Source organism: Neolamprologus multifasciatus, chromosome 12, assembly GCF_963576455.1.
Source record: "Neolamprologus multifasciatus chromosome 12, fNeoMul1.2, whole genome shotgun sequence".
NCBI classification, from domain to species: Eukaryota; Metazoa; Chordata; class Actinopteri; order Cichliformes; family Cichlidae; genus Neolamprologus; species Neolamprologus multifasciatus.
This window is the reverse complement of record NC_140450.1, coordinates 30654658-30674346: the sequence shown is the minus strand read 5'-3', so window position 1 is coordinate 30674346 and position 19689 is coordinate 30654658. Positions and strand designations below refer to the sequence as shown.

The 19689-nt window shown below is 43.1% G+C and overlaps 1 protein-coding gene across 4 annotated transcripts in view; it reads left to right on the top strand.

Annotated features, from left to right (window-relative positions):
* cux2b (cut-like homeobox 2b) overlaps positions 1 to 19689 on the top strand; it is a 103147-nt gene that overhangs the window by 63825 nt on the left and 19633 nt on the right. For all 4 annotated transcript variants that reach the window (XM_085181380.1, XM_085181381.1, XM_085181382.1 and 1 more), the window contains 5 exons: positions 7085 to 7163; positions 17294 to 17434; positions 17637 to 17796; positions 19135 to 19214; positions 19546 to 19612. In XM_085181380.1, the coding sequence (XP_085037506.1) occupies positions 7085 to 7163; positions 17294 to 17434; positions 17637 to 17796; positions 19135 to 19214; positions 19546 to 19612 (527 nt within the window). The remainder of the gene's footprint in view (positions 1 to 7084; positions 7164 to 17293; positions 17435 to 17636; positions 17797 to 19134; positions 19215 to 19545; positions 19613 to 19689) is intronic.

Sequence of the window (19689 nt, the reverse complement as noted above, 5' to 3'; positions counted from 1 at the left end):
GAGCGCGGCGCATTGACTGACAGGCACCGCTGATTGGAATTGACGTGGCGACGAGATGTGTGTCAGTACTCTGACTGCTCATCTCACCGGGCACCCAGAGATGGCTGCAGCCACCGCCATGCTGCCACCACCACTCCAAGATGGGTGTCACCATGATTAAATCTGCCCTCAAACACAGGCTGAATGAGAGCAACTTGATGTATATGTGTGTGTGTGTGTGTGTACGTGGGAGTGCATGTGTGGGTGTACACGGGTCCCTCAATGTCCAGACTGTATTGCAATAGTGTTTACCTCTGACTCTCTCCTCCACCCACTCATCAGTCACTCCTCACCAACTCATCTCTACGCTCCCGCCTCTCCTGTGAACCTACTCTCAAAGCAAAACAACCGCCTGCAGTGACAGCTGCACAAGTGCTGGGCCTGCATGGCTAAGATCAGATCTCTTTCCTGCTTCTGAGGAGAAAATGATGATAGTTTTCTCTTTTTTTGCATTTGTTTTTGTTTTAACATACAGATCACATAAAAGAAACTGAAAGCAGATAACTCACAGGTTTCCTCCTTGAATTGTCTTTTACAATCGAAATATTGCGGTGTTTCACAGAGGCATTCCTGTGACCAGTCAGTCATTAAAAAGTCATCTTGAAATTATTTTAACTCTTTTGACCTTTATTTAAGGCCTCCTTAATGCTCAGCTATAAATTACCGAGTGAGATGCTGAATAATTTTGCTGGCTTTAAATGATGATTTACAGATGAAGGACCCACTGACCAGGAAATCCGCACAGGTGCTGATGCCTGAAATAACAATTTGGCTGATGGATGATAACAATATTTTTTTTGTTTACCAGTTTTTGGTTATTTATTTATTTATTCATTTTTTTGGCGCTAGGGAAACAAAGAAATTTTGCATTGAAGCCACTATGAGATACTTTATCAAAGTAATTTTACTCAGGACAGGTCAGAATGAATGTTGTTTATAGGGATGCACCGCTGGGTATCTCTATAAACAACATGCATAGCACAGATAATTATCAGCCACAGCCACGGGTAAATGTCACCTTATTTCCAGAGTGGTAGTCAACAAGTGCACCCCTAAAATAGTATTACCTGCAGACTGGGAGAAGTCAGTCCACAAAAACCAATGTTTGGAAATGTAAAAGAAAATCAAACAATCACTGGGCGTTATATACTGAATATATGTTATAGAAATGTATCTCAGGAAAGAATAATATCGATCGTATTTTGGCTTATCTCCTGTATCAGCTCCAAGGAGCAAATATTTGTCACATATCCAGCAGATTCTTCCGGAAATTCTGGTGACAAGTGGTGCTGTGGTGGTAGTGGGCTTCCCACTGTTTTGTTCTAATAAGCATGGAGCGGGACCGGGGTTGTTGTGACATCCTGTCAGCCTGTGGGCTGGACTGGAGCTCAGTGAGCAGCACAGTAGGATGGACTCCCTCTGATTGTGCGCTGACCTTTGCATCATGGGGAAGATGACAGGTAATTTAGAGGCCTCAGGGACTGTGGAACCATACATTTTCTGTCCCCAAACCACCCCCAGCGACGACCACATTCACCTTGAGATGGAGGCGGCGCATCCGCGAATACACACATGCACGCACTAACTCGGAGAGAATGAAATGGCACGCTGCTCACACGGAGGCACAGATGCATATGCAGACATGCTCCAAGCATTCACACATTTATTTGCACACTCTCCGCGTTGACACCCGCCCAACACCCCCATCATTGTCGCACACTCTAATCACCTGCATCATCACAACCCATCCTCAAACAACCAAATCACAGGGGGTGGCAAACTGGTAAGGCAGAGGGGGGAAACGATGATTTAGTGTGATAATTGCATAATCACCAGTTGTGATAATTGTAATTGATGACTGCATAATTGCTAATTGCGCTCTTTATGGGAACCTCTCTTTTCTGTTGTCTCTCTGTCTCTCTCTCTCAGCATTGCTCAGTAGCCCTTCATGCTGCCTCCTCTACTTCATTCTTGACTTGTTCTCCTTTATTTATTCCTCTCTCTTCAGCACATGCTAGCTATTTCTCACATACACACATAGACACTCACTAGTGGGCACTGTAAGTATTCTCAAAGGCTTATCAGTAAGTATTTCCCAGCAGCCTTGTCCCAGAGGCTGTGCTCTGCCCACTCCGCTGCTGCGTGAAGAGTTATGGAGGAGCGTTAACAGGTTTCCTTTGTCTCTCTTTTGCTGCTCTGCCTCAGGCTTTATTCCTCTTTGGAAAATCAACCTGCGGCCAAGCCCATTCCCTTGGTAGCCATATCCTTAATCATGAAATGGGTGAAAACAAAGAAAGAAATGTGAGCCAAACCCAAGGCAAGAGCCATATCACACAGCCAAAAGAGGAGAAGTGATTTGGTAGTTATAGGCCTACCTTGAGCTGCACCTGTTCTTACAGGTCCTGATTTTTGGCAAGCTGTTGTCATCCTGAGACCAACAACACGCCCGGAATAACTGCCTCAGACCAAAAAAATAAAGAAGGATTAAGAAAAACAAGCTATCCGATACTTAAGAGCAGTGTGAAGGTATTTTCTCCACACTGCTGCTACAGCTTCACTAATATCATGATATTATAAAAGCACAAGTTTGGGCAGTTTGTTTGTGTGTGTGTGTGTGTTAACACAATGCCAAGGAGGAAAACATCAGTTTAAATAAGCAACTGTAGCTGCCATTCAAAATCTTGGCAGGGTTATAAGGCCATTTCCAGACAGGTTGCAGTCCTGAGCACCTGCAATGAGAGATGATTCACAAGTGGTAAACCTTCAAGGAGATGCCAATCTTTACAGGAGTGAATGTTCCAGCAAATTCACCCTGAGATTAAACCGTGCAGTGCTGAGAGAAACTAAATAAACCCCAAACATTACATCTCACACTTACATCTCAGTCCTCGGTTAGCGTTTTAAAATTCATAACATTAAAATTAAAAAGAGGATGAACAATTATGGCTTTGCGCCTAGTAGTCGTAGCAGCTACTTTTGGCTGTTCCCCTAATCACAATTGGTGACCACAGCTGTAGCTCCCTGCATATCTGGCAGATTTTTATGCCAGCTTCACTTCCTGATGTGTCCCCCAAGAGATTTGTCTGCTCCCAGGATTGAATCGGGGTCTTTAACTTGTTAGGCAAATGCGTAAATCATACACTATGGAGCCACTTGCCAGGAGAAAGTCTCTTCTCACTAAAACAACATGGCATCATATCTTAGGTTTGTAAAGTTGCATTTGAACAAACCGTGACACTTCTGGAAAAATGTCCTTCGGACAAACGAGACCAAAGTGGAGATGTTCGGCTTTAATGCACAGTTCTAGGTTTGGTGAAAAGAACATGCAGAATATTAGCACAAAGAGCTCATACCAACTGCCAACCACAGTGGTGATGTGGTGATGATTTGGGCTTGTTTGGCAGCAAAGAAACTGGGCACCTTGCAGTCACTGAGTCCACCATGAACTTGTCTGTATACCAATGTATTCTTGGGTCAAATGTAAGCCATCTGTCTGACAGATAGAGCTTGACTGAACGTAGGTTATGCAACAGGACAACAGCAGCAAAATAAAAGAATCAAGATGATCTCAATTCTCCACAGCATTTTAGCGTTGGTAAAATTAAACAGATAATGGTTCCTTTGAGCTCCAAAAAGTTGATTCTGTTCATCTGGATGTGTAATGTAAATTTAAGTTGAAAAGAATGTGATTCATATGGATATTTAAAGTGTACGAGCAAAATATATATTTTTATTTAACAAAGCAGAATTTTTAGTTACATATTACTAGGGGTGGGGGAAAAAATCGATACTGTGTAGTATCGTGATATTTTGTTTGCTAATAATGTATCGATACAGGGACAGCAGAAATCGATATTTTGTTACAAAAAAAGTTTTTGTGGACTGAGCATGTTGATCCTTTTTCTGAGCAAGAATCCTGACATTCCTTCACTATCCAAATGTGTTTAACTTGTTTTTTGGCAGCAATAAACATGACAGTTTACTTATTTTAATTTAAGACATGTTTTATTTTAATTAAGTTTAAAACTTTTTTATTTAATGTAAAATTATATTTGGTTTTAATTTACTTTCAAATTCTTCAGTTGCTGAAGGGGCTGCATAGTTTTCATAAATTGCATAGTTCAGAATAGCTATAATTGTACCAGATGGTTGCATTCAGTTAAGTTGGACTAGACTGTAATACAAACCGTTCAGTTTATCAACAATAAAACTGAAATGAGAGAAAGACTGAGTGGGAGACTTTGATATTAGATAAAATGAATATTGATAAAGTTTACCTTTATGTACAGAATCTGAATATCGCAAAATATTTTTTAAAAATTGCAATAATATCGTATCGTGTGTTAAGTATTGTGATAATATCGTATCGTGGGATGTATGGTGATTCCCACCTCTACATATTACGTTGGTGACATATCTGGCAGTTTAAAATCTAAGCTAAAACTTGGGTAACAATGAAATTGCACGTTAGCAAGTTACAAAGCAAAGTTAAATCAGCAGCATAAACACAGATATTTGACTCAAACATAATTTTGAGTCAAATAACATTTATCTCTATATTTAAAGGATGCTAGAAAAAGTTTGGGTTAGCTAACAAAGCAGAAACTTAGCTGTATTATTCATGTTTATACTTCTAACCTTTCTCAAATGTCCTAATGCATTCCTAAACATAGCAGGTTGTCCATAATACTGTTGTGTTTGTCGCTATGCAGGAGTTCAGGATAGTCTTGGACAGGTTTTTCTGGTAATATTTGCCTAGCTCACCTGTGTTTTCATGGTATAACAATGCAAATGCAAGAAGCAATTCCACATTTTAGTGTCATCAAAGAGTAGTCAACATAATAATACTGTAGTAGCAGACTGTGAACTAAAGCTGGCACTGGATCTTTGTGATGTCATCATAAACATTGATCGGCTGAGGTACTTGTGATCCCAGGTGTATCATACAAATGCTGGTCCCTGTGCACCAGCTCCATATGCTCATATCAGTTAGACTTGTGGCTCGAAAATCCCACGTGCTTGACTGGAGGTGGATTATCGTGGTCCTGAGGATGTGATTATGCACAACACCTCAAAGTGCTTTGATGATAGGAAAGGCAGATTTGCGTGGGGGTGTCTTTACGCAGAGCGGACACTAACGTGAGAAGGCATCAGACGGGCGTGTGATTGATGTCTTTGCTAGCGTCTGTAGGCAGGTTAATGGTGTGATTGTGAAGGTAATCTTCGTGTTCTCTCATTAAAGGATGATGGAGGGCCAGCAGACCCTGGAAGATTCAGCCTTGGCTGGTGCCTTCACAAGGAGCTCGGGCTTTTTACATATGCAGTTGGGAGTCTCATTTGATGTATATGCTTTGAGGAAAGCACGCCAGCCAGCAGACTGTCAGTGAAAAGTTGATGACTAGCTGTGGGATCAGCCACCCTGCTGTAGTTGCCATGTAGATGAGGTGTAAGCTCAGGTTGGTGATAGTTTGTCTTGGTGTCACAGAGTGGTGTTGTTGGTTTGCTCATTGTCACGCTGAAGAGAGGAGAAGGAGACTTTTTATTTACTGCCTCAAAAACAAGCTCTGGGTCACCAAACTGCTCCTCCTCGGGAAGCAAGCATAAAAACAGTGTCTCATCATTGGGAATAAAGCCCGCCTCAGCTGAAGCAGCTCAGTTGTTGATGTACTCATAAGCAAAAGATAAAGCCGGAACGTTATTTATGGTGCCATTGAGCTTCGTGCATTTTCACTGTTTGTGCGCCAACATGCCAACATTAATGTCATGTTCCAAAGGGACAGGGGAGACGGGTGACTGGGGGAGGAGGGGGGCAAATGGAGGGTGGTGGGAGGGTTAAATATGGGTAGAGCTGAGTGAAACAGCACAGCATAGTGTAGCAGGCAGCTGACTGAGAGCGGCAGACTATTGCATCTGTATTGATTGGGCTCCAGCCTTTTCCATTTTCCATGAACTCCTCGGAGCTGCTCCAAGTGGGAGTGATGGGGGGATTTGCCTGATCTTTATGATATTTCTTTAAACATGATGCTGTCGTTATGCCTCCCTGGGGAAGACACCAGCCATTTCCAGTAAATCAAAGGCTCTGCGTCCCTCGCTGTTTTCCACACACCTTATTTATAACCCCACTAAACCGCCCCCAACACATTGCCACCATTCTCATAAGTGTTTTCTGCCTTTGCAAAATGAATGTTTTTTCTTTTTTTTTCCTTCGAGTGCAGCCGTACTGACGAGGAGGGGCCCCGGGTTAGCCATGCTGCACACTTGACCCACTGTTGTGGAGTCCATTGAGCCAATTCGACAGAGTCTGTAATCAACAGTGACAGAAATGACACGGACAATAGATGACAATAATTTGAATTCTATCTGCTTTTGGAGTGGGGGGCCATTTGAACAAGCCTGATCTGATTTACTGTTGCATGAGGACATGGAGAGGCAGATTCTGACTTACGAAAACAGGCCCGAGGTCTTAGCGGGAGCTGGGAGCAGAGTAACCCACATACCCACTAGTGCAGGTGCCCTCTCCATGGGGCCAGGTGGTAGCTAATTCACTTTCTTTGTCCCTCCTAATGAATCGTTAATTGGTTTGCATCACCCGCAGCGCCAAGGATAGCAGGTGCTGAGTGCTGCTGGTGATGGAGGCCACTGGCAAGTCTCCTCGCACACACCAGCACCTACATTTAACAGGCCAAATGTCACCTCGCAACATGTAGCATCTTGGCAGTGAAACAGCAAGGACATAGTTGTAGTTTATACCTTGTATCTAGTTGTCGCAGATTATGTACAGTAGAAGCCACGCAGCATTTTTCCGGCATGCACATATAAAAGACAAGCAGAAATGTTTGATTTATCGGCAGGATGCTGTGAGGCTGACCTTTGCTCTCGCTACCATTCATTTATTGCGAGCAATAGGAGAGTTTGCATGCTTTCTGCTCTGTGTAAAAGCGTCAATTTAATGCCTGCAGTGCAAATATTCTGTGCATTGTGAGTTAGTCGTGTGCCAGGATCCTATCAGTCCGTGTTTTCCTTAATGGCATCTTCTCCCCTGCAGGTGGTTGCTCTGAACAAGCGCAGTAAGGAGGCAGAGTCTGCGTTCCTGGGAATCTACAAACAGCTTATCGAGGCCCCAGGTGAGTCTCCCACTAAGACCTGAGATGCGCATCTTCACAAACAACAGCAGCGGCAGCAGCATAAACACCGGTGTTACTCCTAGAATTATCTCTCCCCCTTCCAAGATCCCTCCCCAGAGATCAATTCCCTATCACTGGACCAGGCCTCTAAGTGTACACGCAGAGACAGATCATGCATACGTGAAGAAAAAAAGTAATTTTCTTACCATAGATAGATATGGTGGAACAGTATATGATACAAGATGCATAAAACCCTATAGCCTGTGGCTCTTATCTGGTTTTCAAAGTCTACGCTCTCAGAGTGGTTTCCAAAACTCTGCGTGAGGCCACTTCAAAACCCAGCACTGGTCCTTGAGTGTAGCCTGGCTGAGGAGCGAACACATCCTTGAGGAGCTTTGCTGTTGATTGTGGAGGGCCAATTAAAATCCCAACTGAAGTCTGGCTCTGTGCGGAATGCAGGTCTGATGAGGCCAATGGGGGGAAAAAGGGGGGAAAGACAGTAAGTAAGAGCAGAGGAAAGACATATTGCGTGTTTATTTAGTTGTTATTTCAATGCCACGCAGGGCACATGTACTGTATTGCTCTTTGTTGCAGGAGACGGCAGCAAAACGCAGCCCAATCTCAGTCTAGATCAGAGAAACACTTGTGGCAGGAGTAGAGAATGCTGTTTACAGATTCAATGAATACAAGATAAAAGTCTGCGTCAGAGAAATAGCGACGGCGGCAACTGACTTTTAAAGGTCTCCATTTTTCCTTGAAGTCCCCTGCTTGATATTGCACCACCACACACATGCACACACCCACACACATACACTCTCACACACTTTGAATGGAGTTATTTCCTTGATAAAGATAGCTTTCTTTGAAGATGTATTCAGTTTGATTTTCTGACCTATACCTTTTATATCGAGGCCTTAATTCAAGCCCAGGAGGGTCTTGTGAGATATATATTGTCAGGAAACTCTCTCAAGTAGCAAATAGAGTCAACTAAGAGTTATGTTATGTTCAAGAACAAAGACTGATAAATTAAAAAAAACAAAAAAAACAAAAAACAAAGGCTGCTGTCATCCAACACCTGCTGTTAAGAAAAAGCATTTGTTTGCAGGGTAACGACTATTTCTTTATATCGAGTGTATTTATTCACCCCGCCTGTGGTCATTATATCGAGTATGCAGGAGTAGACATTCCTGTATCAGGTTACATCAGGTGACGTAGCGCAGCCAGCCTCCTACCTCCATTTGACCTTACATTTACAAAGGGAGTCTGTTTCACTGTAGCACTGCGACTCATACAGAGTGAAGCGAGTTGTTTTCACTCTCAGCACTCCGCAAAGGTCAGGGAGTTAGCTATGGTACTGAACACCATGAGGCAGTCATTGCTTGTACCTCCACGGGAGCATGACTTAATACTGTAATAACTACTCAATGAAAACTGTAATAACAGCGTAATGATAACCTTACGTTTAGTGCAACATTGATTTTTATTACTCAGCTCAGCAGAGGTGACAAAATTACAGAATGAAGCTGACAGAAAAACGAACCTTAAAAGTAATTTTTAAGAAGAATTTTCAGAATTTGGATTACATGCTATTCAAAGGAGCTTGCAAAGAAAAGCATCTGGACTTCTTTAAGTTACTTGAAGACGTTTCACCTCTCATCCGAGAAGCTTCTTCAGTTCTAAGGTCAAATGGTGGGGAGTCCCAGATATAAACCTAGTGGGAGTGTCCCCCCACAGAGGGACAAAAGGACTCCCTGATGATCCTCTAATCGCCTGAGTCAAGGTGTGGAACTGGGTGTGGGTCCCAATCAACCAGAGTTTCGGGTGAGTTCATTGTGAAACCTGGCCCTACCTTATCATGCGAATTCCTGAGGTCAGATGGCCCAGGATGTGAGTGGGCGTTCCACACCTTGGCTCAGGCGATTAGAGGATCATCAGGGGGTCCCTTTGTCCCTCTGTGGGGGGACACTCCCACTAGGTTTATATCTGGGACTCTCCACCATTTGACCTTAGAACTGAAGAAGCTTCTCGGATGAGAGGTGAAACGTCTTCAAGTAACTTAAAGAAGTCCAGACGCTTTTCTTTGCAAGCTCCTTCGACTACGATGACCTGGATGACTGAGAACCTTCACAGACAGATTACATGCTATATGTACTACTAGTATTACTACATTACTCTCAAATTAAGGTGTAGCCTCCTCAGTATTCATTAAAGGTCCTGCTTTTTTACAATCTCAAAAGCATCACTCTCTACACGGCTGTCTGCACTTTTTTACCACAGTGACAGTCACCGTGCTACCCACTGCACTCGTGGTGTCACAGCTTTGCATTTTTTAACTTGTAGGTAAATTATGACTAGCAATCAAGGTACTAATTGGGGCATCAGAAGAGCACTCGTGAAAAATAATAACACTTAAAAAATAAACAATTTTGAAATATCTGTCAAATATCAATTCAGGAAAGCTCTGTATGCTCATCTGTTTGTCTGTTATTCACCACAATAACCTTGCCATGGTTGATGTCATTTGGACGACCCGTTGTCAAATTTTGATGTATTGCCTTTTGTTATTGCCTGGTCTGTGAGTAGCGCCATACATGCACGCAGAGCCATGTTTTTATTTGGCTGTCTTTGTGAGGACAGCCTCTTACCTCTAAGTTTAACAGTTGAACAAAGTGACAAGACTGCACCCGAACTAAATTTTAACTTTCCCTTTAAAATTAAGCTCTTAGTTGTCTGGATGCTCCAGCTCGCTGTCTTCCCATTCTGCACAGCTACATTTTTAACAGGCACAGTCACATAACTGTTCTCAGTAACATCTGACACATTTATAGGGCATCTGTAAATTGTAACTGTGACCAAAGGAAGTTAGGTTACACTGAATACACAGGCTTTTTAAAGGAGAATCAAATAACTTATTTTTTTTGGCTCCACTTGCCACTCATAAAATATTACATTATTCTGTAATGATGTGGCCAGGGTCTCCATGTCTGTCTGCTAGCATGTCTCACTCTGCAGTTGCCTACTCACTGTCACATGGTGTGGTTTGATCACAGCAGCCAAATCAGTCAGAGCACTTATGTTTTTGGGCCTTCCAGTATCTGCCATCTGTGAGAAGGGCCTTCAGTATCCTGTGCGTGTTTGTCACTGTACATCTTGCTGCTTGTGTCCAAGGTCACCCCCCCGCCCCGCACACCCTCCCCGCCCACCTCTCGCTAGAATGGATGACTCCAGGTACACCGGAGGACAGTCATTTGGCTGTGGCCCCACTTCATTTCTCTCTGCCCCTCAAACACAACAGTGAGCTTTCCCACCATTCCCCCAACAAACGCTACAGCTCATGTATTTTTAATCTTTTGACAGATGCAATTATTCTTTACACGCCGTGCTCGTTAATCTTAATGCAGTTATTACTATTCATTGCAGGACGTTTTTCCCCTCCTATTATTTTATTTGAAAGTGCCTCTCCTTCAGTGTGTGTGTGTGTGCACGCTCAGCCTGTGGTCCAATCAAAGCGGGCCGACAGCGGAGTTAATGAATGCAAGAGGAGAACAAGGAAAGAAGGGGGGAGGGGCCCACGGTGCAGAGGCTTAATAAGTGACCTGTTGTATATGGATATTATTAACATGTGGTCACATATCAGTTATTCACTTTGCCACGCAAGCTATCGGCTCCAAAAAGCCGTATCCATTACAGTCGCGAGATTCCAGCGTGATAATGCTGCGGTTTGTTAATGCTCCTGTTCAGATTGCAACAGTAAACTCAGAGCAGAAATAACTTTTTGATGCGAGTGATTGAAGTGATTTTTTTCATCTCCTTTCATGAGGCCCCTAAGCCGAGATGTCAATCCGCTGGAGTGTTTCATTAGCGTTCTATATTTTGATTTGCCTGTGACATCTCCCCATGCTGTGCAGTGTAACTCCTACCCAGTCTGGGGCTTGAAAGAGGCCTGTTAACAGTGTTTCCCTAACAATGTTTATATCACCTCCACATGGTTTTGATCAGCGCACATAAACACCTCCTGATCACTGAATGCTGAAAAACAGTGGCAGCTTCTGCCCGAATTCATCGGTTTCCCAGAGATGCTCCCGACTTCGTCTCTGCCTTCTTCTTCCTCGCCTTCTCTCCTGGAGTGTGCGAGCGCGTGTGCGTGCGTGTTCGAGTGGCGTTTGAACGTCTGCGTTTGTTGCCACCTCTGTGAGAGCAAGGAGGCCCTGTCGCCAGGGGCGTAGCCCTGAGACTGACGCTCCAGGTGTTTGCTCTTCCTTTCCTCCTCGCAGTTCACACACTCATCCCTCAGGATCCACCCCGCTCCCCCTCTCCTTTAGAACACATCGCCTTTTATCTGAGCGGGGAGCTCACTGAGACTTTCTGAAGATTCTGATCTGAATACACCCCTCTAAGTGTGTATGTGTGTCTGTGTTGGGGCCTACGGCGTGTCTGATGTGTGTCTATTTATGTGGAAATGTTATGACAACAGCGCTTGCTAGTGGTGACCGCGAGCACTGCAGACGAGAGCCCAGGCACAAGCAGCTTTTTTTGCCACATTAAGGCGCGCGTCGTCTTGTGTTAAGAGATGCTTGTAAGTGCCTCACATATTCGCATCAGATGTTTCCCTCGGCTATGAGATTATCTGAACGCAGCACGCTGACCTTAGTAATTCAGAGTCGTTCAGATGCATAAAGAATAGTTGTCCTTCTTCAACCTCCCATATACAAATGCGAGCACCAGCAAGAGAGGCCTGCAAGGCACGGCGAGCTGGCTTTATTGTAATTGTGCAGCTGAGTACCTACAGTCAGGAGGAGAGTGAAGGAGAAGTGCCTTGTGCATTTGTGGCAGTCCTGTTGGAAAATAAGGGCATATAAAAGCTGATGGAAAAATGAAAGCTCTCTGGGCGGGACGAGATTATGCACAAGTGATTAATAAGAGCAGTAATAAACAAAGGCCCAGGAGATGTTTGAGGTGCTTAATAATGCATTATGTTCATAAAAGAGCCGGGGCCTCTCCAACTGATCCCTGTGGAGTAGGAGACCCCAGAGGGACCAGGAGAGTGTGCTCTTAAAAGACAGCAGCGTGTGTGTGTTTGTGTGCATGTGTGTAGGAATGCACGTGTGTGTTTGTGTGCGTGTCTAACCAAAGTATTCAATTTTTTTTTTAAACAATAGGTCGGTATATTTGATGAGGTTATATCATTGTGATTTGTCTTACAAGTCTAATAAAACAAGACTGGGAGGTAGGTGGTTTTATCATTGTCACATTTCCAGTGAAGTTTGGTTTGGATGTTATTGGCACATCTTTTTTTTTTCACTGCAGCATCTCGTGTTAATTTTAAATGCTGTCTAGCTCTACTCTTTGTTCCAAAGCCCCGGTCTTTGTTCTGAGCTTTAAAATGTTTCGGTATTGATGTCATTCCTTCTTCGTCCTTCAGTCTGTCAAACAAAGACGCAGAACGGCAATGAAAAAGAACAGGTTAAAAAGTTTCTCTTTCAGCTTTGTTTTGTTCGTGCACACAAAAGCCTCCGCTTCCCACAATCATATTTTTTTCATTCCACCTTCCATCTTTTTTTCATTATTTTTTTATTTATTTATTTATTTTTTATTTTAGCGTTTTCTCACTCCTGCCACATCAAGGTAAAGCGAGACTTGGGTTTGCTATCTGAATATCAAATGCTCGTTGGTTTAAAATACGCCACAAAAGGAACAAAGTTATGTTTCTGAATTTGCTGCAAGTGGTTTGTGTTTCTTCTAATCAAAACGAATCCTTGGGAAAGAGGCACCGTTTTATTCGATACATCTTATGTCACGATGCATTGTGTGCGAAGGTGAGAGCGAAGCTTTAGTGTTCTGTCAACCTAGTTTTAATCCTTGACAACAATATTACAGCAGTCTTGCTGTTTGTTGCAGCAGCGTCAGAGCATGTTTATGGACCTTGAAGTCCACTCAGAGGGAAAAAAAAAACAAGACTGTTTTGAATGAAAAGAAAAAACCTTGGAGCACAGCCTTGTAAATTAATTTGTTCGTGTTGTATGATGGGAACACAGCTGGCCTCATTAACATGCGCACAACAAATAATTATAGCTTCTTTTTTTTTCTCTCTCTCTTCAGCCAGCCAATGCTTGGCTAATGGGCTTGCTGGGTTAATTATGTCAGAGCGTAATTACACAGGGCCCAGGGAGACATAATGGTGCACCCTACTGCGCCCACACCGCCTAATGATGGTGTATCGCTGACAGGGCCAAGACGGACCGCCCCGACACACCTGCTTGTCTTGGCGCACGCCACGCTCGTCCACCCCCACCCACCTAGACGCGCAGCCTGAACCTGTGCACCCTCCTCCTCCCCCCCGGTGCCACACGCCGTCCGCCGAGCCAGGCACTGACTGCTGGACCAAAGGCTCACCCAGACACACAGTAGCTGCTTTGAGATGTGTAACCGCACAGAAACAGCAGCACAGTGACCACAAGCAAGGAGCTACAGGGTGGTAACCTCATTATCGCTCAGCTAAAGTGATGAAACTCAATATCAACATAGCGAGTGAGGTGGCGTGAAAACTTTAAAAAGTCACGCTAACCTTTTGTTGAGGATCAGTTGGGGTTACATTAATCAAATGGGTATTGTTTATGTAGTTTGGCCTTCTCTTATGTTGGTATTAATTACATTGTAATTTCTAATTAAGGATGCACACACAGCAAGATGAGCGAGACAGCCAGAATGAAAATCTGCAGCACACCCATGCATCTTCTCTACTTCCAGTTTTCTCACATACAGTTAACGATTAGTGGCAACTTCTCATGGATGCGGACGATTAAGAAAGAAACCGTGTACAACATCATCAATAATGTGGCGACATCAGTGTGAAACAGTATTTTATGTTAACCTGTTGTTTTTTTCATACTTATATCTAAGTTTTGCAGAGCACCTGCCCTGATCAGGGTTTAGCATATGGTCTTTAACACAGACTGTATATAAAAGATGGATGTATTCACTGTGAACCTCCCAACACATTCTTAATCCCAAAGCGTAATATGTTGCGCTAGGTGACAAATCGTCAACATATTGCGCTTCACGTGATGTCCCTAAATGACGAGATCGGAAAAATTAGAAAACATGAGAACCGTTTGGAATCAATCTACACATGTTCATTCATTTTACTTAAATCGTTTGGAAAACAAGGTTATCGTTAGGGCTGGAATACATGGCTGGAGCGTGTATTACCACGTGTATACCATTATCATTCTACTGGATTTCACCCATAACTCGGCGCATAGCATAACAACAGGAAAGGTCACCTTTCGTTCCTCAGGAACACCGCGGGATGTGACAAATTGTCGGGATGTTACGCCTCGGGAGTGAGAATGGGCTGCAACTTCCCCCTTATGCTTTATTGTTTTTCCGAGTCAGAAGTTACCACATGTGGATGAGATGGAGGCGTTCAGCAAGTCGCATTCATAGTCTTTATGGGTGGATGCCAAATTTTTGTTTGGCATATTAAAAATTCTGTCATTTCACACACCGAAATTGGCTAATTGTGCAGTTAAGCTCATAGCCAGTCAGTGATATTTAAAACTAAAATTTAAAATTGCATTTGAAAATGCTCCAAAAGGCATCAACAGCACAGACGATGAGAGACCAAGTCCAGGGACTTCAGGTCATGCCAGGCAGATGTCTAGCAGCTGCCATCTGTCACTCAAAAATGGCCTTTTAGCCATAAATAATATTTTTAGAAGTTTAAATAATGAATGCATAAATAATTCACCCTGGTGCGTCTGTCATCTACTTGGAGACTAACACAATATTATGTATATTTCACTTGTAACGTTGGGTATTTTAACATGGTAGTTGATGTGGAGTGACTTACTTTTGGGGCAAACCTGAAGGAACTGCAGTTTTTGATACCTGGAAGTTTCTGCTCGGGCTTTACACTTTCTTACTGTTTTGACAGTTTGCATATAATGACATTTACAAAACTCTTTTTAAAAACGTCTTGACATTAACTAAAAAAGGAGTTGACTGGATCAAGAAACACAAGAAGTCAGACAGGCCGACATATTATTACCAGCCATTATTTAGAAGAGGAAGAAAATCTCACTCTGTTCAGTGGCTGCGATTTCAGTGGTTGCACACGCGGACCTATATTAACCAGGGAAAACGATGCATTAAATGTCCTGTGATTTATTAGCTGAAACGACCCGCCGTTGCCCAGTCACTTACCACGACCTGAGAGCGCACATCCAATCATCCATAATTAAGATAAGGGATGAATTAAATGGAAGCATTTATTTGGGCAGACTCTGGTGTGACTCACACAAAGTGCATAATGCCTTATCAGCTGCATTATATTTCTTGATTGGCGGGATTGTGAACTTTAAGGTTAGTGTTGAATTCCTCTCCAATTCCAGTTTTTTAATGGTGGATTTAGGACCAGAGCTGCTCTAAGAAGAACCTCCATCAATTAGTAGCTCTATTTTCCAAAGTTAGCCGCAGTCTTTCTGGACTCTCCTTGAGTAACTGTAGATCCGAGCCCCTTGGAGAATATCCTCTCTGCTCTACTTTGATGGGGGTTAATTTTGTATACAGACTTAAGTTATATCCCTTCACTTTAAATTTGACTTTACTTTACTCCCCTGCCACTGATTGATAATCCTGGCTTGTCCATGCGTGAAAGATCCCTTACTATAATCTCTGTCCTTTGATCATTAAAAGTTGAAAGGATATATGGGAAAGAGGCTGATAAAGTGATTTCTGTGACAGTGGGTCGATGGAATAGCAGTGCTTTAAGTCATCCTGTTTGTCTTAGAAGAGCTGTGCTCTTAATAGTGATGTCCCTCGTGACTGATGCAATATCTCTACAGTTGGTGTAACAATGAATGCAGACAATGTTTGACTGTAAACGGTCCTGGGAAAAATAGCTCAATCAATTAAATGGCCCAAAATGTTTGTCTGATGAAAATGCAGATATGGCGAGCTGCAATGTTCGAGCAGGATTTCAACAAATTGCACGTTGCAGAAGTTTTCGGCTCTTTGATGAGCGTTTATTATTTCGTGGCCTGCTGGTTCAGAGTTTGCATTCTCTCGGTGGCATCTGGCAAAGTTTAAACGTCTGTGGCTCCAACTTCTTATGAAAAGTCACTTCAGTCAGTGCCCATACTGAAGAAGGGATCCAATTGGGTTCCACACAGAAGTCTAAGATGAGTGGATGAAAGCTGTGGGAGAAAAGTTTGTGCAGCAAAGCAGCGATTTTCCTCCTCTTTTAGAGTTTTGAAGGGCTGCGGTGTGTCTGTGCATCTGCATGTGTGTGTGTGGGTGAGTGTAAATGTGTGCGCGTGGCTCTTGCTCCCCCCCCCCCACTTGTCAAGGAGCTCCCCTGAGCTTCCTTCTCTGTGCTTTGGCACTAGAAGTCACCTCCTTTGGTGTTCGGCAGGCAGGTACACAACAGGAGCAGCTCTCTCTCTCTGAGCTGTTGAACTTTTCGGGAGGGGAAAAAAGGGAAGGGGAAGATTAAAAACAGCCCTGTGATGTGGAGTGCCGAGCTGCCTCCTGAGAATTCCTGGCATAATAATTTAAATGATCAAATGATACAGAGGAGACTTGTTAGCTGAGAAACAGCCTCCTAGTTGGCCCCATGGGCCTGCTGCTGCCGCGCATGCATTGCAAAACAGCTCCTCTGTTGTGCTAAAGAATCCCGCTTTTTTTTTAACCTCCTTTTCAGGAGCAGAGTTTTTCTACACTTTGCCTAGGTGTATACATGGGACTTAAGTCTCTGTCACATATTCATTGTAATCTCTCTCTCTTTTTTTTGTCGTCTTTGCCATTCATCAGCATGTGAGAGGACTCATTAGATTAGATTTTTGAACATGTGAAGGGTCGGAACAGCACTTGTGTCATTAGGTCCAGGCTGTGAAATTTTCAAAGGCGGCTGAGTGGGGAAAGTCTGAGAGTCACTCTTTGGAAACAAGTCTCAGCGGAATAGCCTGCTTCTGTTGAAAGTGCGAAGCAGAAAACTCTGTAATGTGCTTCACAGACAGTGCACACAGTTAAACAGCTATTTTGCCTTTTTTGAAAAGTAGAAGTGTATGGGTATCGTGTGAATCTCAGTTGTTCTTCCTGCACAGATTTGTTTGCGCGTGTTTCCACAGATCCCGCTCCTGTGCTGGAGGCCTCACATTCCCTGGAGGAAAGACTGCAGCAGCTTCAGAGTTCAGCCCCAGACAGCGAGGCCCTGGTACGAGAGATCAGCGGGCACTGGAAGAAACACCTGGAGTGCCTTGAAAAGACAGGTCAGCCTCAAATCATCTACATTAAGCGGCTGCTGCAGTACGTGTCTGCAGGTATACGAAGCTTCATTAAAATACACCTGGTGTTGAAATATATCGGAGTATCGGAGGAAGTGTGTACAAGCAACATCGTTAAATAAAATAAACTGTCGTGTTTAATTTCTGAGCCCTCACTTTACCAACTCGTGGCTCTTCATTTACACAGAGCCCGCAGAGGACGATCAGGCAATCTCAGACACAGCAGTGAATAAAGAGGCCCCAGAATCCAGCCCTCCAGCCTCCCTGATGACCCCAAACAGCACCCCGGCTCCTGGGGCCCCAGACTCCCCACAGCAGAACCACCGGGATCGTGCTAATGATGGCGGGTGAGAGCTAGTTTTTAATTTATAAAAATAATAAATTGTTGTTATAACCTGTGCACACAATGGTTTGTAATTCTTAAAGAAATATGTAATTGAAGATTATATTATATTTTCCAGCTCATGCTGACTTTAAACTGACTTTATTATTCTCATGTAGAGGTTTGTTATTTTGGGAATCTGCTGGAATACATGCTTTAATATTCCATCTTACACAGCTGCACCTTTTCTCACCCTGTCTGAAATACAGCTTTTTAGCTCCCATCCCTTTTTCACAGGTAGCTCCACATATTTGATTTGTCAGACTTTTACCCCAAAGTGTTTCTAGTACTTCCAGAAATGAACCAGTCTGTTTTTGAGGCAAGACTGTTGACTGCTAACAAATCCATTTTGGCTTCTGTGCCTTCTAACATTCTCTGGTTGATAATTTTAAACATAAATGTAGACAATATCACTGCACAGTCATTTCTGTAACTTATGTGAAGCCATTTGCGGTTTAAAAAATGACTCTAATGGCCGTGTTTTCACCACATAATGCTGCAGAAACATAAAAATATGTTCATACACCTTACATACAAATAATGTAAATTTGGCTGTATAAAAATATAGCGTATGTGAGCCCAGCGAGTGGGAGAGAAGCAAACAGATGGTAAAATTACACAGGGATTTTCCTTTTATGGTGGGGATATTACCGTCAGAACTAAAAGTTATACACTGGGTCTTCAGTTCCTCAGATGTTGGGAATACATGAAAATGTTTGGGTCCACTCCTGCAGCACGCAGCGGAACATTTTGTGTACCTTGCTAGCATATTTTAAAATGAGCAAAAGCAGCTCTAGCATGGCGGTAATGGGAGGCAGCTGACTGCATCTGAATTTTTTAAGGCAGCTGCTCGTTCTTTATCTGAAAGTTTGAAAAATTAGTTGCTCTAAGGGTATCATGTTAGCATGCTGCATAGTGAAATGGATAGTGAACAGAAGAAAAGCCTGGTAGTACACTAGCAGTGTTTCCAGATTGGGATGGACTACCCTGTATACTGGGAAACTTTTTATAGTGGGCAAAAACAAACAACGCAGTAAAACGGGCAAAAGAATGTGGCCAGCCTGAAAAAGCTAATAAAATTTTAAACTTGAGCTAAAACTGGCTTCTTGTGTGTGTGTGGTGGAGGAATGGTTGCAAACATCCCACTTTATCTACACGCATCAAATGTGGCCCAAAACACGTCAGCATTTCAGTAATTTAAAGCATTTTCCCTTTGCTCTACTTGGTTTTGATTAACATTAGAAGTGCGCATTAACGTATGGCCATGATGTAGGCAGGAACTGACAAGAGTTTCTTTTCTCAGGGAGGAGGAGGAGAGCACTGATGTTAGCATGGCTGACAGACTATCAGAGGCCGAGGAGAAGATCAAAGTTCTGCATTCATGTAAGTGGTTTAAACACTGGCATGTGCTGTAGCTGTTAGATTTAATATCAACCCATTAAAGAACCATTGCTTTTCTAATTGCAGTATGGTGCCCCCTGCTGCAACACTGCTCCCCGATTGGTGCTCGTGTTTACATAAATAAAAATGAGAAGTTGATATATTTTGTCAGTGTAAGTTGTCAGCTGTTAACAAGCTGTGTTTTGAATCTGGACTGGATATTGATCCATCCTGAAATTGGACCTGTACAATGTAGCTTTAAGGTAAAAGTTCATGTGTCTTTTTTCTTCTTTTAACATGAATTTCTGACTCCCCCCTGTGTGTTTCTCATTAGCTTTGAACACTGCACAGACAGAGCTGCTGGAGCTGCGGTGTAAATACAACCAGGAGATGACGAACAAGTAAGAGTCTGCCTCTCATCTCACGTTTTCTGTTTACTTTGGCACACATTTCCAAATTTCAGAGGTTTTTCCCCGCT